The 19120-nt window shown below is 42.4% G+C and overlaps 2 protein-coding genes across 13 annotated transcripts in view; one reads left to right on the plus strand and one right to left on the minus strand.

Moving 5' to 3' along the window:
- Positions 1–17278, plus strand: part of GALNT11 (polypeptide N-acetylgalactosaminyltransferase 11) — a 41847-nt gene extending 24569 nt beyond the window's left edge. The window contains exons 6-12 of the mRNA XM_085227003.1: positions 156–405; positions 2089–2206; positions 3715–3867; positions 5678–5896; positions 7745–7849; positions 12332–12469; positions 13935–17278. Of these exons, the coding sequence (XP_085083129.1) occupies positions 156–405; positions 2089–2206; positions 3715–3867; positions 5678–5896; positions 7745–7849; positions 12332–12469; positions 13935–14066 (1115 nt within the window). The 3' untranslated portion in view covers positions 14067–17278. The remainder of the gene's footprint in view (positions 1–155; positions 406–2088; positions 2207–3714; positions 3868–5677; positions 5897–7744; positions 7850–12331; positions 12470–13934) is intronic.
- KMT2C (lysine methyltransferase 2C) overlaps positions 16429–19120 on the minus strand; it is a 188101-nt gene continuing 185409 nt past the window's right edge. For all 12 annotated transcript variants that reach the window (XM_085226991.1, XM_085226999.1, XM_085227002.1 and 9 more), the window contains 2 exons: positions 18708–18816; positions 16429–18467 (listed from right to left, as the gene is read on the minus strand). In XM_085226991.1, the coding sequence (XP_085083117.1) occupies positions 18375–18467; positions 18708–18816 (202 nt within the window). In that variant the 3' untranslated portion in view covers positions 16429–18374. The remainder of the gene's footprint in view (positions 18468–18707; positions 18817–19120) is intronic.

Below are 19120 nucleotides of genomic sequence, written 5' to 3' on the forward strand. Positions count from 1 at the left end.
TCTAGTTTGTCCGCCCTTCTGACTGCAGATGGCATTTCCCTTCTGTTACACGGAGTTGTGAGGATACTGCTGATACTCTGCAGCTACAGTTGCACCTGTTTGTGTATTTCATGTTACCTCAAGTCTTTATATTTTGTATTTTTTGGCCTTTGTAGGAAAAGTGCTGGTATTCCTGGACAGTCACTGTGAGGTGAACGAGATGTGGCTGCAACCTCTGCTGACTCCAATCAAAGAAGACCGCAGGACTGTGGTGTGCCCTGTGATTGACATCATCAGTGCTGACACACTTACCTACAGCTCTTCCCCAGTTGTGCGTGGAGGGTTTAACTGGGGCCTGCACTTTAAGTGGGATCTTGTTCCTTTGTCAGAGCTTGAAGGACCTGAGGGAGCCACTGCTCCAATCAAGTAAGGCTCCTCTTGCATGGTGTGCAGCAGTCAGCTCAGCTCTGTGTAATGTATGGGTGATCAGGAGCACTTGTTAGGTGCTATGAAATGTATCTGGGCATGCAGCTTTAGAAGCAGATGCCCGACCTATCAACTATTTCTCTTTATTATGTTGCCCAGAAGTAGTTTTATTTTCTATTACCTATTTCACTTATGTTTCTAGTACTTAATCATGTATTAGTTGATCAAGAAGTTATCCTTCTAAGGGAGAAAAGCAGCAGCATATTTGCTAAAGACACAAGTCTTAAAGAGCTTGTGCTCTCTATTAATGTGAAATTATCTGATAGATTTAAACTACCTGTCAATGTTTATTTCCAGTTTGATGTTTTTGGCTTAATGATATGAACTTGATGTCATCTTGTCTCTAGTAGCTGCCTGGCTATTCTACTAGAGCTCATAGGCTCTGAACTTTCTGTGGTGAAATGCCAAAGAATTGCTAGTCTGGGAAAATGCTTTTTTGTGGTAATGTGAAGGTGATTTCATAACTGATGGGAGAGGATGCAGTATTTGCTTATCTTCTATGTCAATGTTTTTTTTCTACTTGGATTTTGTTTTCTCATTTGGGCAGGGAGGAAAAAGGTTTAATGCTTTGAGCATTCATTTTGTCATAAAGCTTTGTAATTGAATGCACATGGGCATGAAGGCCATCTTCAAAGCACTTCTGTCTCTTTGCACGATGTGGCAAATGTCTCAGATAGCTTTTTGGAAGTCTGTCCTTATTTCTGTGGTCTGAATTGCATGAGCATCATTCTGAAACAAAAGTCTTAGTAAGATTTAACATGGGGATGTGAGAACATCCTCCTTAGCCTTTTAACCATTTGTGGCTGTCTGACCTGTACAGAACTGGCAATATCTAGTTCTTACTGGACCTGTAACTCTTATAAATGATGTCAGGGCTGGAAAAAGTAAGGTTTCTATGAAATAGTTGACCATTCTAATAGTGCACAGGCAAGGCAGAAAACTGGGAAACTCCAAGAACATCTATGCAAGTACAGAAACTCAAATATGACTTTACCAACTGACCACAGCATTGATGATGAAACAGTGCAGCTCCTGGTACTTGAATTGTCGGAGGTAGAGTACCATGTATTCTAGCAGACTGCTTGGCTTGTATGACTTAAGTTTTGATCTTCTTTTGCTTAACTAGGATATTATTTCTTGATCTCATTTAATATGCCCTCTGGATTCTGCTCTTTTTCTGCTGTTCAGTCAAGCCCAGTCAGTATAAATCCCTCCTGTAAGAGGGAGGTGAACACACATCATTGTAACTATATGCATTTGTGATTGTAGGAAAAAGATCTATCTTTACCAGCAGCTAATTAAACATAGCTCCTAATTTTCAATTTAGAAGTCTAAATGGACTTCAGACCTGCCAGTGTTTGCTATTTTTGAATGGAGAGATGGCAGTTTGTTTCTCTTTCTCTGTCCCATACTTCTTCCTTGATTTCACTATATGAAGAAATATGTTTTATGAGTACATCAGTAGTGAAAGATCACAGGGAGAGACTATAGAACTGAAATCCTGCAGAAGCTGGAAATGATCAGTTAAAAATCATAGGTCTAAATACGAGCTTTTTTAACCAGTTCAGCTGAAATCCCTCTTCTTGTTCAAAATATTGACTAGCTTTCACTGTTCCATTTTAGATCACCCACTATGGCTGGAGGCCTGTTTGCCATGGACCGTGAGTACTTTAATGAGCTTGGACAGTATGACAGTGGCATGGACATCTGGGGAGGAGAAAATCTGGAAATATCTTTTCGGGTACTTTCATTTTGTGTGTATTGGAGTATGAATCTCAGTGTCTGGCTTCTATTTCCTCCATACGGTGTATGTAGCACTGCAGTAGCTGTTTACACACACAAACCAGTGCTTTTGTTCCTGAGGGAACAAAAGGGGGGGAGAGGAGAGATGCCTCTAGCACACTAACCTTTATAATAACTTTCAGGTCAAGTCTTAATAGGAAGATTAAAAAGAATTTTGAGCTCATACTTGAATTTTTTTCTTTGTTTGGCTAAATTTTTCACAATACTGGAAATAAATCACTAGAAATAATACTAGACATGCACAGGAAAGAGTAATCATGCATTTATGGAAATGGTTTATACAAACAATGAATTCTGCAGTTAGGTTGAAGGTATATATGGCTAACTGCAGTGTAGGCAGTATGTGAAGTTATATTTCCTTAGCTTGTGATGCTTTTCAAATTCCATTTTGAGGGCATGGGAATGTAAAATTTCTACTTTACTCTTAACTCTCAAAAAAAGCATCACCTTGGTTTGGAAAAAAAATATGAAGAAAATCATTAACAAGAGATTTGAAAGTGGTGCTTCATTGGGATTGCTTTATTTTCTCCTCTTCACTGTCACTCCCCTGATAGAAAACAGCTTTTTGTGCTCAATGCCATGTTTTTATTCTTTGCTTCTGTGGCATGGATTCATTAGCACATGTGATGAGGATCTGCTCAGAAATGAGATGCAACCGTGGGAAATACAGAAAGGGGATCAGAGGAAAGTGAAAACAAACAAAAATACCAACTCCAAAGCAAAAGCAAACAAAAAAACCACTAACCACATACTCAGAAACTTCAGAGAAATCTGATAAATCGAGTAATTAGAGAAACTGAGATCGGAATTAAAAAATAAGAACAAGCAGTTCCTAAATCTGAGTTATTTTACAGAGTTGCATGTGGAATATTTTCCATGTTTTCAGTACAGAATAGAGTATGGAGTAAGAGCAAATTAACTGAGGAGTATATGCAGTTCCAAGGCCTGGAAGCTCTGTCTCCCTTGGGAAGAGTTGGGAATAGTAAAAATTAGTCTTTATCTTATCCAGGCAGAGTTTAAGTGATTTGATTACAAACTGCTCTCTTGATGACATTGACTGACCTATTTGTATGTCATTTGTTGTGGAGGCATGGAGATGCAATTCTCATCAGTTATCTTAATCTACAAGGTAAATCCCAGACCAAATGTTTCAGAATTTTCTAATAGGTCATTAGAACATAAAATTTTGGAATAGCATACTACCTGTTCTGTGAAGACCGTGATGTTGTGAGTGGAAGAAGTGATGGCATGATTAAAATGTTTCTTTCTCTAACCCAAAGATCTAATAATTAACTTGTCAAGAAAGCCTGGCATGTAGAAAACACTGCTGACACTTAATTAAGTTATACTGCACATAAACCTACTGAAAAATCTCTTGAAGGTGAGGAAGAAGTGAGCCTGGTCAGTATGCCTATGGTAAGCTGTGCTCTGCTTTTCTGTGGACAGATTTGGATGTGTGGGGGTCGACTTCTGATCATTCCCTGCTCCAGAGTGGGACACATTTTCCGTAAAAGACGTCCCTATGGCTCTCCAGGGGGACAGGACACTATGGCTCATAATTCATTGAGGCTGGCACATGTGTGGATGGATGAATACAAGGTAAAAGACTGTTTCTAGGACATGAAATAGTTATTAGCTGGCTTACGTGTCTAAAGGCTGTGTCACAATGAAGACTCTTGGCCTTTCTAATGGGATCTTTCTTCTGTATTCTGATTTCCTAATGTTTATTTTGGTCTGAATTCCCAAACTCTGTAAGCTTGTGGTTTTGCTTTTGAGTGTTGAAATTTCACCCCTGTTGCTGCTACTGCTTGAGGGAGATTCAATATTATGTCTTTTTAATGAAGTAAAAGATGATGTGTAGGTTTCTTGTAAGCTCAGCATTGTTTTGTGTCCAAATCACTTGCATGTGGGAGCAGGATGCCTTTAGGTGGTTTCCATGTTGGTGAGATGGCAGTTTTATTGGTTATTTATTTGCTTTTTGTTACAATTAGCAGTCTGATCCTTAATCTGTCTAGCCCTGTAAGGCCAATCGGGATTGACTTTTGGATTCAAGGGCGAGAGTGTTTCTTCCCTGTATTCAGACCTGGCACTGATGCTTTTAATAGTAGATCGGGTCTATTGTGTGAAGCCCTCATCTCTGTTGTACTTGAGGGCATTTTGTCTTGTGAGGGCATAGGATTTGCTTTATTGCCAGCTCCAGTGCTCCCTATAGCTTCTGTAGAAGACATATTTTCTTAACTTTATATTCCTTGAAGTTTTATGTTTCAAAGCCCATCCTTTATCTTGATACTCTGTCACTTTGAGGAATCTATTAGGAGTCATTAATTTTTATCTTCGTTCCCCATTTTTATAATGCATTGGTAGACTTGATCTATCACTTTCACTCTTATTGGTGTCTGGGTGCAGTAGTTTGTGATTAATGATGGTTTTCTCTGCAGCTTAGAATTGATTCTTTATTTCCATCTAATAGTGCTTTGTCTAAAGAGAACATATACTGCTGATTGTAGCAGTCTCTTATGACACAGTTCTGTTCTAACCTTTTCCAGCTATGTGTAATCTAATTCCATAGTAGTTGCCAGAGTCTGTCATTATGACAGATTTATGGATGGAATGCAAGCTTGGAGATATTTTGTCTGTTGCAGTGATTGTGGAATGAATAGAACAAAGATAAGACAGAGGGCTGTTTTGCAGATATGAGCAAATGCCAACATGTAATAAATAAAACTACGTAATGGAAGGGAAACAACAATGTAAATTTTGGTTTTGATGGTTGTTAAAAAATCTGAGTGTGTATATGATGGAAATAAAAATACAGAAGAGGTAGGATGTTAAAACTTCAACCACAAAAGAGGTAGTCAGAGTAGCAGAGCTACTTTTTTTATAAGCAGACCAATTCCTGATGACAAGGTCTGGCCTATCTCCAAACTTCCTTGGTGACCAGTATTCCCTTGTTTTTAATGTTTTCTTTTTCTCTACTTTTAAAAGAGCAGTGTTGCATCCACATGCTCAAAGGTGTTGATAAGGACAGATGTGCCATCTGTTTTGAGATGAGTCTGCTGTCTCTATGCCAGAGATGGAACTAAGTAATTCAAAATGTGTTGGCAAAGTCCAGGTGTCTGAGAGTAATCCAACAGAATATTGCAGCTCAGTGCCCTGATAACTGATTTTTAAGACCTATCTAGTGAACTAGTTGATGTGCAAATATCATATCTCTTCTGTGAGCTCTGTAGATCTAGCTGAAACTAAAGACTTTGAAGGAACTTTTCTTCTCATTTTTGTAATGATATTGGTAAATGTAATTGTCTGAAATGAAACTTTGAGAGCTCTGCGAGCAGGGAGAAGTTTAAAAATCACTAATCTGTAATTGTCCTCTCTTCCCCTTCCCTCAACCTTTTCCTCCTACCTACAGGAGCAGTATTTTGCTTTGAGACCTGAGCTAAGGACAAGGAACTATGGAAATATAACTGAACGTGTAGAACTGCGAAAAAGATTGAACTGCAAGTCATTCAAGTGGTATTTAGATAACATCTATCCTGAGATGCAAGTATCCGGGCCCAATGCCAAAGCTCCGCAGCCAGTTTTTATTAATAGAGCACAAAAACGACCAAAAATAATCCAGCGTGGAAGGGTAAGAAACTTTCTTAAAAATACAGAGGTCTGTCTTGAGAGAGATTTTTTTTTTCTGAAAGATTTTCTCAAATCTGTTCACGTTGAATGTAGGTCTTGTTCTGCAACAAACTGCCTTGGAAATAATCTTTGCTGAACTATTTAGTCTGCACGTAGGTTATGGCTAGCAGATTCCTGCCTATCTCACTAATTGGAAGTATCAGGTGGAGAAGGAGCGTGCTCCATGTAGTAGTGCAGCCTGCAGTAAGTAGATATGAACAGTTGCTAGTGCTGCAAGTGAATGCAGGCTGGAGGACCAGAGCTCATGGACAGCCTATTGACATCATTGCCTTTTGGTTGGAAGCAGCTGCCTAGGAAGCCACAGCTTGTGCAGTATTCTTAGAATTGAATTCCAGTCAAGTTGTAAAGTTAATTATTAGGGTATGCATGAATGTTTTCCCCAACTGCAACTGAAAAATGCAGTTCCTCAGCTTGATGCTTTAGAGTTCCAGGGTTATACCCAGCACTGCGTGTGCGAGAGCTCTGGCTCTGATGTCTCTATGGACTGGTTCCACGTGCCTACATGGGACAGAGCTATCAGCCAATGTCACCACTGTGTGCCATGCTCTTCAGGATTCAGGGTAGAACACTCGAAATCTCAATTTATTCTCAAAAGCTAGTAGGTCCAGAGATAAATGCTGGTTTGACAGCTGGGAAGAACTGTAATGATTACAGATCCTGATGGTTCTTTACAGTGTTATTAAATACTGATCATCATGGCCAATAAAAACAAGGGGGGAAAATTATAAAAAGATCTTAAAGCTGTAATGATTTGAAAGCCTACTTGTGAGTGAGGAATGATGGAAATTAAACCACTCCTAGAAGTCTCTGGAGTGTGAGAAAATGTAACTTAGAAGCTTTTGTGTAATTTGTTTCAGATGTGTACAGGGAACAGGAGAAGCATGGTGTGCTTGGGGAGGCAGTTGATGTGTCTTGGGACAGCTATTTCCAGAAACTCTTTAGGGAAGAACATTACTCGGTCTTTGTGCTCTCTAATTATGATAGTGTGGTGGAGCAGTTTGTTCTTTTTATTACTGGAAGTGTCTTGGTTTATAAGAATCTGTGGAATCAATACAAATGCCAAAGCATCTACATCTTCATAATAAAACACAACTAGCTAATTAGCCAGCCTGGCCTCCAGTTCAGGACAGCAAATTTTTTTTACTCTATATCCAGCTCTATGATTATTTTAGTGTGCGTGGCAGGAGGTGGTAGGGTAACAGATCTACACATGCAGAGTGGGACAAAATCAGGTAGACAGTGTGTTTGAAGTGGAATGGGCATTTAAGGAGTGTTTAAACCTTTTCCTTCTTACCTCATCTGTTTTTAAAAATAGCAACTAAGACTTTTTAGTTGTGTAAATGCTCTTGAGGATCAATTTGCAAGCAGATGATGTCAGACGCATCTGTTTAAGACCTTTTCTCAATAGCTTTGTCTTGTTTCATGAAGAGGTGCTGTGGGAGGGGACTTCTTTGAAGCTAAACTGCAGTAGAATGCAGTATAGATTTGTTCAGTTGATGGGACTGTAGGCTTCTGTGGAGAGTGAGAAAGGGAAAGAAACTTGTGCTGAGCCAAGTTGTGTGTATTGCACTTCTACCACACCAAGAGAAGAATTGGAAAGCAAAATGGAACTAGAGAATGCTGGCTCTTTCTCCAGATTAATCTGAGAAACAAAATGGTATTTTAAAAGGGAGGAAGGGCTTTCTATTGCTTTTCTTTGTGAGCACATTGCTTCCAAAGCATTACCATGTGTTCTCTTTAGTATGTGGTGTTCGTTTATCCTCTTCATCAAACTGTTTTCCTTTTGTAGCTGTATCACCTTCAAACCAACAAATGCCTGGTTGCTCAGGGCCACCCAAGTCAGAAAGGAGGCCTGGTAGTGGCTCGGGAGTGCGACTACAATGATCAAAACCAGGTATGATATTTTGACTAGTGAACCATATCGATATGTCTTCCTGCTGGCAAAACGCCCTGCTAAAACATCTCGTAAGCAAGCAGACTGATTCCAGAGTATTGTTCAAAAAAAGGCTGGCAGAGAGACTGCGCAGCTCAATGTTCTACCTACTGAGTGTTGAATGTTATAATCTCCTGTCTTTGTGGTCTCTATCTCCATATGTGGCTGGAAACTGTCCTCAAGTGGCTCCTGAGGGATTCATAATCTACTGACTGACACTTCAGAACTTGTAGAAGCTCTTCCAGTCAGTTCCTCATTCTGAGATTCAAGGCAACCTTTCCCTGGCCCACTGTTCTTTATACATTCTACTACCGTAGTGTTCTGCTACTGTAGTTTGGAATGAATTAATGATTTGTTGCTTTTTCTAAATTTCCTGGAGTTCCTTCTATTTAGCAAGTTCTTTGGCTGCACATTGCGGTTCTGGAGCTTAATTGGGAATGGATGTGAACATCCAATGATAGAGGCTTCTTGTAATGATATAAAAACTGCTGTTCCACTTCTTTGACAACAGAAATTCAGGACTCAAGGTGAGGGGAAAATCTCCAGGATAGAGAGGTCCTCACCTAATGCCTTAAAGACTGTTATCTAGTTAAGAACTATATTGAGAACACTACAGTTTAGAAGCATATGGCACGCAGGTCTGAAAACTAAATCTCATCTGAAGAGAAAAGTAGTCAAAGACACAAAATAAATGGGATCATAGAATCACCAAGCTTTGAAAAGACCTCCAAGATATCTAGTCCAACTGTCTACCTACCATCAGTATTTCCCCACTGAACCATGTCCCTCAATACGTTATATGGATGGTATCCATCATAAGAACAGATAGGTTTCCATTCTGTTTCCCTTCATTCCTGTGGTATTTCCAATAGTGTACTGCCAAATAGTTGGAGAGAGCCCATTTTTTTTCTCCTTATCAAAGCCTTCTGATTTTTCTCCTGGAGACAGAAAACTTTGGTTAGCCTTTAGATTTTTCAGAGATGAACAATCTGAGCACTAAATTTATCTGGTTTTAATCTTGTTTACTAGAGATAAATTAAGCAACTAGTTCTCACAGAAGAAAACTGGCTGTGCTGTTGTCTTTTGCAATGATTTTGTTCTCCAAATATGTTAACCAACACTATGATTTTCTACTAGTATACTTGTTTTGCTCTACTAACAATTTGTCAGCTTTCTTTCATATCATCTGAATGCTCTTGCTCTAGATGCATGAGAACAACATAAAGAAAGGGCATGTAACAAGTTAAGCATATAAAACAAGAAACTTGCTCAGTATTGGAACGTTTTGGCCTTTTCCACTGGTATTGCCAAAAAATGGCAAGGACTATATTGTTCTAGAAGAATCTATCCCATCTGTTCCATCTATACCTTTAGCCTTGATAAGAAGGCCTGTGTTGGATCTGGTGAAAGTGGTCTGGGATAAGTTAACTCTGTTTCTCTTTCCAGGCTACTTTTTACAATGTGAATAGATAGCAGTCTCAGTAAGCCAAAGGAACAAAGTGAACTCTACGTGGGAAAACATGTGAAGGTCTTTCTTGAGACTCACCAAGCACAGTACTTTGGACTAGAAAATGGTCTTTTGTTTGATTTTGTAGTTAGAAATAGCACAAGTAGAAATAGTGGAAGGGTCTGTTAGAAACAAGATCAGAGGTGAGAAGCCTGAAGTAACAGAAGCTGAGAAGCAGAAATACTGGGTGTGAACTTCGCATGCAGAAGGCAAACGTGGAATTAACATTGTGTATTTGAAGAGTGGTTGTGTGGAGATGCCAAGACAGCTGAAGTGAACTCTTCTGCTCAGTCAGCAGTGTGATCTCTTTCCATAAGCAAAACTGGGAATGCACAAGGTAGTGCACAGCATGGAACTTGGGTGGTGAAGGAGGCCAGAAAGTATTTAAGGGCTTCAAAAGGTCAGACATCTCGATCTCTGTCTTTCACAATGAAATACAGAAGTAAACAAACAAAAACAAGCACCCTAAGTGTTGTGGATTCTACAAAAAATGTTGTCTAAGGTTAATCAGATGGTGATTAGACAGCAAGGGTGCTGAAATTCTTCATGATAGATGCTCCAAAGGAAAAGTAGTAGTTACTGATGAACTTGTAAGAGGAGCTTCAAAGACCCCTAATGAAGATTTTTGGAATGAAGCATAAAGGCCAGCAGAAGACATAACTAGTGGGAATCGTTGTGATCTAGATTGGCTCTCATGTATCTAATGCCTGCTTGTCTTCTACCTGACCTAAATGCTTCAAGTCAAGCTCCTTTAAAAAAAAAAAAAAAAACAAAAAAAAACTCCTAGTCTGCTGAGTAGTGTTTTTTCTATTCTTTGGTTTCACCTCTTCTCTGTTCATTTGTTTCACTTCAGTAATTTAAACTTTCTTTAACTTAGCAATATATCAGGCTTTACAGTTGTGAATGCTGCCCTTGAGGCTGGGCTTGGCTGGTGGGTGTCTGTGCTCAGCTGCATGGGGCGTGGGAAGTCACGAGCTGTTAACCTCTTGTAGCACTCCATCAGTGTAAGCATGTGTACTCCTGACTCTTGTAGGAGGATGTACTTTAAGTGCTACGGCTCTTCTGTAGGATTCTCCTCCCTAAACTTATGCCCATGATGCAGAGATTTGTTTTCCTGGTACGTTTACCTGGCGTGAGTGTGAAGAAGTGTGAGCTCTCTCTACTGCTGCATTTTCATCAGCCCATTGAAGGGCACAATCCCACAGTCCCTCTTCAAATCCTCAGCCACACACTGAGATATGAAATAGGATCACATGGACATCAGCAACGTCTTTAGGAAGACGTTGGGTCTCCTGGATAGCAATAGCTTAAAGTAATGATTGCAGATCCCGTGCTTTGCTGTTCCTGGTGACTTTCACAAGTTACTTGGTGCTGTGATGTCACTGCCACTAGAAACATGAACTGAGGGGCTACACATAGCTGTAACAATGCTGTCACTGGGCACAGCTTGTCCTCATGCTGAGGTGGCTTCTTGGTGCTCTTCAGCTCCATTTTTGTCTCTTAAAAACTGATGGAATAGTGCACCAGTGCCAATGGAAGCAATAGATGGCAGCTGCTTGGAGTGCTGGAATGCCTGTCTTGGCAGCGGAGCTCACAGCCATGATTCTGTCACACAGAGCTGGTTCTGTAATAGTTGCTGGCTTGCATTTACCGGAGTGAAGTTTTTCATTGCATTCCTCTACTCCTAATGCAGTTTACAGATGAAATGAGTGTACATCCACAGAGCTTTGCCAACTGCCCCCTGTGCCTTTTGCTACACAGCATTGCACTCTGAAAGCCAGAGTCCTTCACTTACTATAGCTTCCTTGGTTGGTTTGATTTTTCCCAGCTTGGATGTTGGGTTTTGTTTTAGTACAGCTGTCTGTATTGACCTGGACTCAAAGTCTGACATAGTCAACTCCTCTTATCCTGAGGAAGTGGCAGTGTGGGCCCTCTTTGCCTTGGGTACTGTTCCACCCCTATCCTCACTTGGATATCCCCAGAAGAAGTTCAGCTGCCTTTTATTCATTTGCACTAATCACACTGTGGGGATAATTTGATCTTTTCATCTTTTGATAGAATAAAATAAGTCAATAACACAGCTCTATGTATCTTCATTATGGCAAAATAAAAAATGAAAATGCCAAAGAAGAATCTCTGGATTTCTGCATGGTCAGCCTGTGCCAATGAGGATGATGGATGATGTTCATCATCCATCCATGTGGCAGCAGGGAAATGTTTAATAAATATCAGAGTGCCTGAAGGTTTTCAGTTATATGATAAGGGGTGGCTTTGCTTTCCTTGGGCTGGAATCTGTTAACAGTCTGCATGTTTACCGCAATACTCAAATTTGAGTTTGGAACCACAGCATCTTCAGACTTCAGGCCTCGTTTTTGTCTTTCCCTTGTTTTCTACCCCAAACACGTAATTAGTTTGAAATTAATTTGGGTTGCCTCGTGTCAGCCTTTCTGGAGAAGAATCATGGCTTCCTCTGCTGTTATGTGTTTTTCGTGCCCATAGCACAAAGTGAGGTGAACTCCTTTGTGTTTCTGGCCGAGTGCAGCTGTTTCCAGGAAGACTTGAGGTACTTCTTGGTTTTGTGTCCTGCCTGGCTGATGGCACTTGGCCCAGCTGAGGAGATCCTCAATTATGGGCTTAATGCTGGTGTGATGGTGAGCTTGGGAGAGGGGCTGCATGTTGCTGTCATCCCAACAGGACAGGAGGAGTGTGGGTGTGCTTTATTTTTTACATAGGGTCACATGTGGTCCTCTGAGCACCTTTGCATAGGATAATGCTGTTTGGTGTTGGGAAGGTGGTGGAGCACTGCAGCTGCTTTTCAGGCTCTGCTGGGGGGAAAAAAAAAACCAAAACAAAACAGCAATGCAGAAGTAGGTGTGGCAAGGCATATCTGTGCCTTGTAACTCTGCAATTGACATCTTTTCTGTCTCATCTTTCAGGTGTGGGTTTACAATGAAGATCACGAGCTGATTTTGAATAACCTCCTGTGCTTGGATGTGTCAGAAACTCGCTCGTCCGACCCTCCTCGCCTCATGAAGTGCCACGGCTCTGGCGGATCACAGCAATGGACCTTTGGGGTAAGTGTACATAGCCTGGCACACAGCATAGGGCTTGTGATCAGTGCTACCATAAGTGATGGTGGCACCTGTGGGACATAGGGTTGAGTGTAATTACGGCCAAACTTATCAAGCCCACAGCCAGCACAGCCTGTGCAAAGCTACACAGCGTTGGTGGCTGCACCTCAGCCTGAGCAGGACTTCCCTGAGCTCCAGGACCTGCAGGCCTTTTCCTTTGCAATGTTGGGAAGTTTTTGCAGTCCTATTTAGATTTTTTTTCTGCTTATCACAGCCACACACAGAACTGTGTCCTGTGGGGTGTGCCAGGTGGAAGAAACCCACCCCACAGCTCTCTGCTGGCTTTACAGCACTAGGAGACGCGAGCAGTCCTTGTCGTGGCTTCTGCTGAGTGTGGGGGGCGGAACTCAGGATCCAGAGGAGCAGTTTTGCAGCTTCTGTCCTGTAAATAGCATCTCGTTAGTTTAATGTCTTATTGCTTTAGTTCTGTGACTCTACTGTGGCCACGTGAAATCTGGCTCCTTGGTGTTAGCTCAGGGGCTGTCACCTCACACGCAGCGGTGTAGCAGTGAGCCCATAACATAAACATTGAGCAAACAGGAGTACACTGCCAGGACTGCATGCTGCACGTCCAGGTCCGTGCATGATCCTTCTCGGGTTTGTGTGTGCCACTCACTGGCAGCATTTGTTCCTAAGAGGAGTCAAATAAGGGAAGCTGCTGCAGCCCTGCCAGCAGTCATGGGATCAGAGAACCACAGAGGATGGAAGGGACCTCTGGAGATCATTGAGTTGCCCACCCTGCTGAAGCTGTTCCCTACAGCAGCTTACCTAGGAGTTACTGGGGGAGAGAAAGGCCAGCAATACTCTGTTGGTTACAAGACTTTGGACTGTCCTTTGAAGACAGCAGAGGACAAGTTCAAACTGTGGAAGCTGATGGTGTAGTGGGGGCCACAGGGTGCCTTACTGCAGGGGCCAGCAGTCGAAAAGCTTATGTAAGATCAAGGGAAATTACCATGTACTGGAGGGACAACAAGTTCCAGTTTAATTATACCCTGACTGCAACGAGCTTCAGGAATTCTGCAATAAAATGCAGCTGGAAGGGGTGAGTGATCTGGAAAAGCACTGGATGTTCTTGCTGTGTTTCTCCTCCCTCCCTCCCTCCCTGGCCATGCTAGGGAATGGCTTTTATCATTCCTCCATCTGATTAAGAGACTGGTATAGGCAGAATCCAAACTAGGTCCCTGTAAAAGCCCGTGAGCCTTTTTTCCAAGGTCTGAACGTGGTTACAGGGTGTGCTGTTGTGGCTGTGGGCCTGCTGTGTCAGGGCTGGGAACAGCTGCCCAAATGCTCATTTCTCAGCAAGGAGCAGCCCCTTCCCCAGCACTCCCCATGCGTCGGTTTCAGCTCTAGTTTGTCAGTGAAGCAGAAGAGAAATTGCAGTAAAGATCTGTTTGTCTGTCTTTCTTAGAAAAACAACCGCCTCTACCAGGTGTCGGTGGGGCAGTGCATGAAGGTGGCAGACCCGCTCAGCCACAAAGGCTACGTGGCCATGGCCATCTGCGATGGCTCCCTTCCTCAGCAGTGGCGTTTCGAGAGCTGAGGCAGTGAGCCAAGAGGAGCAAAGCCGGACCTGGCTTTCCCTGCAGCCACCGTCAGTCACTGCAGAGCGCCTTGCTGGGAGCCCTTGGCTGCTGCAGCCAGCAGGAGCACAGGGAGGACCCTTCGGATGCACTGCGGTGAGGAGCTCGGGGAGCCCGTGGGCTGCGCCGGATGCAGCACTAATGGCAGCAGATCCCTGAGTTAGCCTGGATTATTGGACTGGTTTTCAGTAAGAGAAACTATTAGAGCAATGTAATTTAAATGGTGAGATTTTAGCTTTGTGGGTCTTTCAAATGACAGAAAGGCGTTCATCTTTGAGTATTCCACGTGCAGTATCTCGGTAATTCATGTTTTTAGTATGGTTTTACTGGATGAATTATTTTACTTTACCTGGAAAGTATTTTTAATTCCCTTTTATCTTCTGGAAGTTGTCATTTGTAATATTTGTTTTAATTTACGATTCTAGAACGTTTCACATAGCTGAAATCCTTAGGTGTCATTGTCACCTCCTATTTAAAACAAAGTAACTATTACAAAGTCTATTTTGATGACTCATGACCTAGCTGCATATAAAAAATAAAGTATCTGTTTTTTATGACTCCCTCTGGCTGTACTCCTTGCAGCTGTCAGCAGGGCTGGCACTGATGTGGACCTACACCCTCACAGCATGGCTCTTCCATCCTTCCCACTCCTTTTTTTCACAGCTGCGTTCTTCCTTTCATCTCCTGCAGGGTTTGGGGGTAAGTTTTGTGTTGGGATTTTGTTTTCCTGATTCTGCTTCCCCTCCCAGGTGGTGGATTGGGTTCACTGCTTGCCGTGCTTTCAACCCCTGCTTCAGCCCCCAGGGACCTCTTCAGCACATGGAAACTGTTCTAACCTGTGTGCTTCCCCCTTTGCTGTGTTCATCAAACCAAGGCAGCTCTGCCCTTCCAATGAGGCAGAGAAACACTTTCCAGCAGCACATGTATCCCAGCACTGGGTTATTGCAAGGTGGCAGAATGAGGTGGGAACCACTACCACTGGAGTGATGACAGTCCTCAGTCTTCCACCTGTGACAGCCTGATGGGTTCTTCAGCCACAGAGGGAGAAGTGCAATAGGAGCAGCAGCTGTGAGCGGTGCCCTCAGCAGGAGCTGTGTCACAGGGCAGGGTGCAGGTAAGCAGGGGTTGATCACAAACCCCAGCAATGGGCTGCAGTGGATTGCCGTCCAGACAAAACATCACCAGCCAAGTTCCTTCCTTCTAAGACAGTCCCTGCAGCCAACCACAGCCATGGTGACAGCTGGGCCAGGCACTGGGTTTGGCTGTAGGCAGGGAGATTCATTTGGCTGTCAGACTGGCTCCTGGCTCTGTGCTCTTATTGCTCCTTTTTTTTTTTTTTTTTCCCCCCCTGTGGCACTGTCAGAAGCCAAAGCCTCCAAAGCAGGCAGAGCACAGTGCCACAGCATCCCCCACCCTTCTGCTGCACTGAGAAAAGCTGAGGCTGCACGCTGTGGGTGAGCTTCAGGCCTGCAGGAATGGAATACAGCAGTTGATGGAGCTGCAGCTGGTTGGCTCTTTGTACCATGAATACCCCCTCACATTCTACAGTTATATACTGGTGGAGCCTCTGGAGGTCCTTAGTGTACTGATGGACAGTTGGCTGAATATGAGCCAGCAGTGTGCCCAGGTGGCCAAGAAGGGCAACGACATCCTGGCTTGGATCACGAATGTTGTGGTCAGCAGGACTAAGGAGGTAATCCTGCCCTGTACTCAGCACTGGTGAGATCCCACCTTCAGTACGGTGCTCAGTTGTGGGCACCTCAGTACAGAAAGAACATTTGAGGTGCTGGAGCAGGTCCAAAGAAGGGCAAGAAGGTGAAGGGCTTGGAGAATATGGCCTAGGAGGAGAGACTGAAGGAACTGGGGCTGTTTAGCCTGGGAAAAAGGAGGCTGAGGGGAGACCTTATTGCTCTCTTCCAATACCTGAAAGGTGCTTACAGCGAGAGCGGGGTTGGTCTCTTCTCACTGGTGACAGGACGAGGGGAAATGGCCTCAAGTTGCACCAGGGGAGGTTTAGGTTGGATATCAGGAAACACTACTTTACAGAAAGGGCTGTTAAGCACTGGAATTGGCTCCCCAGGGAGGTGGTTGAGTCACCATCCCTGGATGTGTTTAAAAACCATTTGGATGTGGTGCTCAGGGACATGATTTAGCAGAGGGTTGTCAGAGTTGGGGTAGTATGGTTGGGTTGCAGATGGACTTTAAGGTCTTTTGAAACCTGAGTAATTCTATGATTCTGTGAGGTGCAGAGTGCACTGCAGTGCTGGAGATGTGTGTGGGGCCAGAAATGCAGAAACACCCCCAAAAGACAGGAGGGGACCATTATAGATGTAAAATATTTTTATTTGTAAATGCTGATCTTCTAAATCTGTTTCCACAAATTCCAAAACCCATAACACTCTGTATACTTCAAAAAATTCTTTTTTTTTTTTTGTGATGTTTTTCTTTTTTTGCCAACATTAGATACTATTATACAGAACAGAAAAAAACTGTAGGACAAATACTGGTAGGATGTCGGAATATTGTACAAGAGAAGAAAAATATTCAAGAAACAATTTCATACAGCTATTTATCAAGAGAAAAATATATACAATTGATTTATTCTGTAAGATAAAAATACATCATGCCATATACATTACAAGTTCAGAACTGTAGCACTGAATATACCAACAGTTTACAGTCCACTTTCATTGTGCACACAAAAAAAACTTCATTTTTTTTATATTTAGTCTGTGAAGTGTCAGTACCAGAATTTTAAGTACAAAATAAAAAGCTAACCTGCTTCCAAATGCTGATTAAATCTCTACAAGCAAACACAAAACAGTGTTTTATTTTTTTTTTTATTTTAAAGAAATGTAAACAAAAACAATCCATACAAACACATCTTTAAATTACATTTCCCATAACCCAATTGCCAGCGTCCTGCAGCTGCACGCGCTCCATCTCAGCTCTGTTCTCCTTTTCCTGGGTGAAGGCAGTGGACCGGAGCTCCCCCTGCGCGGTCCTACGCTGTTCTCATGTTCAGCTCCCCCTCCTCGGGCCCACTTTTGCTGAAGGAAAACCCAGTGCTCAGCGCCTCTCTCTTGATTTTGGGTGGTTTGAGCAGTTATTCACAGTTATCACCAATTTTAAGCACAAAAACAAACAAACAAACAAAAAAAAAAAACAAAAACACAACCTGACTGAAGAAATAGGGATGCGACAATATAATACAAATTGAATGAATCTACGTGACCCCCAACGTCTCCAAAAGTCAGAATTGGAACACACGGCGCAGGCTGAAGGTGTAATTAAAACATCTGCAGAGACCACAGTTGAGAGTGCTTAAAAAAAAAAAAAGAAAACCAACAAAAACCTCTCTTTAAATGGAGATTTTGGTTATTCCGTCATTGTAACCACGTCTGGTAGCACTGAGATCATATTGTAACATCCCTACTATTGACATTTGATAATGAGCACCCGAACTGCTGCGGAGTCTGATAGCATTTGGTCAATAACTATTTTTATACTGTATTTTTTTTTTTTCCTCAAAATATTTACACTTTTGTACAAAGTAACAGAGTTTGTTAGTTCTGCAGGTAACAGCAGCAGCTTGGCTTTCTTCTAACTTTCTTTTTAAAAATAGCTTCATTCACTTATTCAATAATAAATACAAAAAGGTTCTCTTATTTTACAGAAATCAAAAAACTACAATAAACTGACTCATGGAATCAAGTATTTAAACGTATTTTAGTGCAAGTTATTTTTCCCTTAGCTCTATCCCTAAGGAAGTCGTTTCAGTACATTCCTTGTTCAGTGGTGTCTACTTTTATTTAAAATTTTTTCTTTAATTAGAGGGCCTGCCCCTTTATCAAATAAGGCTGTGGCCAGCACTTTGGACTTCTCCCTTTCGCTGGTGATTTCAGTCTTACATTCATAAATGCCCACCTGCACGCCGCAGGTCAGCGCCCGGTTCTTTGCCCAAGTTAAACAGTTTCTCCTTAGTGAGCTCAAAAACAAAAGTGCTGGACCATTCTGTTAACTCAGTTTAACCTCCGTGTGGCTGGAAAGTCAGCTTCAGATTTTGCCGGCTTGCTCCTGGTGCTTGTTTTGTGGGGTTTGTTTCTTTTCTTTCGAGATCCTGGAGTAGAAATCTGGTCTTCCAGAAGTGATTTATTTATTATTTTTTTTCCCTTCAAAAAGGCAACGATTCTCTGTCGACAAAATCAAAACGTGAATCACTTCTTCTTAGGGACAAGCAACCCTCAAAAGACAGCAAGGAATGCATTCTAGTTCATCCATTTTCGGCAGTTTACAGCTCCACAGTGACATGGAATCTTGTGCTGGTCATCTTCAAAATCAAACTTATAGTCATAGCAAAGCTGGAAGAAGATTCAGGAGAACGGTTATAAGACAAGGGGATTTTACCACATCTTTCCTTGTACCTACAGTTTAGATGGTAAAATAAACCAGAATTCCTCGTAGGAACCGGCAAGTTTTAAAAAGAAAAGGGGAAGGGCAATGGCACCTCCCACCACAACACAGCCACCCTGCACTGTGGCAGTATCTAGAAATGAACAGAGGTGGCAACAGTGGGGGAAAGCCAGATGGGACGGCCGTACCTCCTCCCCTTTCTGGATTCTCCTGCTGGAGCTAATGATAATTTTGTGTCCTCTCTCGAAAGTGACCACCTCAGCCACGCAGTTGGGGGCACACGAGTGGTTGATGTACCTGCAAACACAGAACATTTGAAAAAGGTGACCTTACGGAAAATGCAATGCTGGGGCTGATCTGCACCAAACCTCGGGATGACCTCAGCTTCAGGGCTGCAATTCCAGATACAATTACATTGTTCTGCACTTGTTTCTTTACCTACAGAACGCCAACAGAATAAAATGTTTAAAAAAACAAAATTCACCTTCTCCCCAGCTGCCATGAAACACAGTGATGGATGAGTAAAGCTAATGAAAAAGACGAGACCCTTTCAGTGGGACAGGCTGCAATGCTCGGCCCACAGAACTCTGTTCCAAAAGTC

Source organism: Meleagris gallopavo, chromosome 6 (assembly GCF_905368555.1).
Source record: "Meleagris gallopavo chromosome 6, MGAL_WU_HG_1.1, whole genome shotgun sequence".
Classification (NCBI taxonomy): Eukaryota; Metazoa; Chordata; class Aves; order Galliformes; family Phasianidae; genus Meleagris; species Meleagris gallopavo.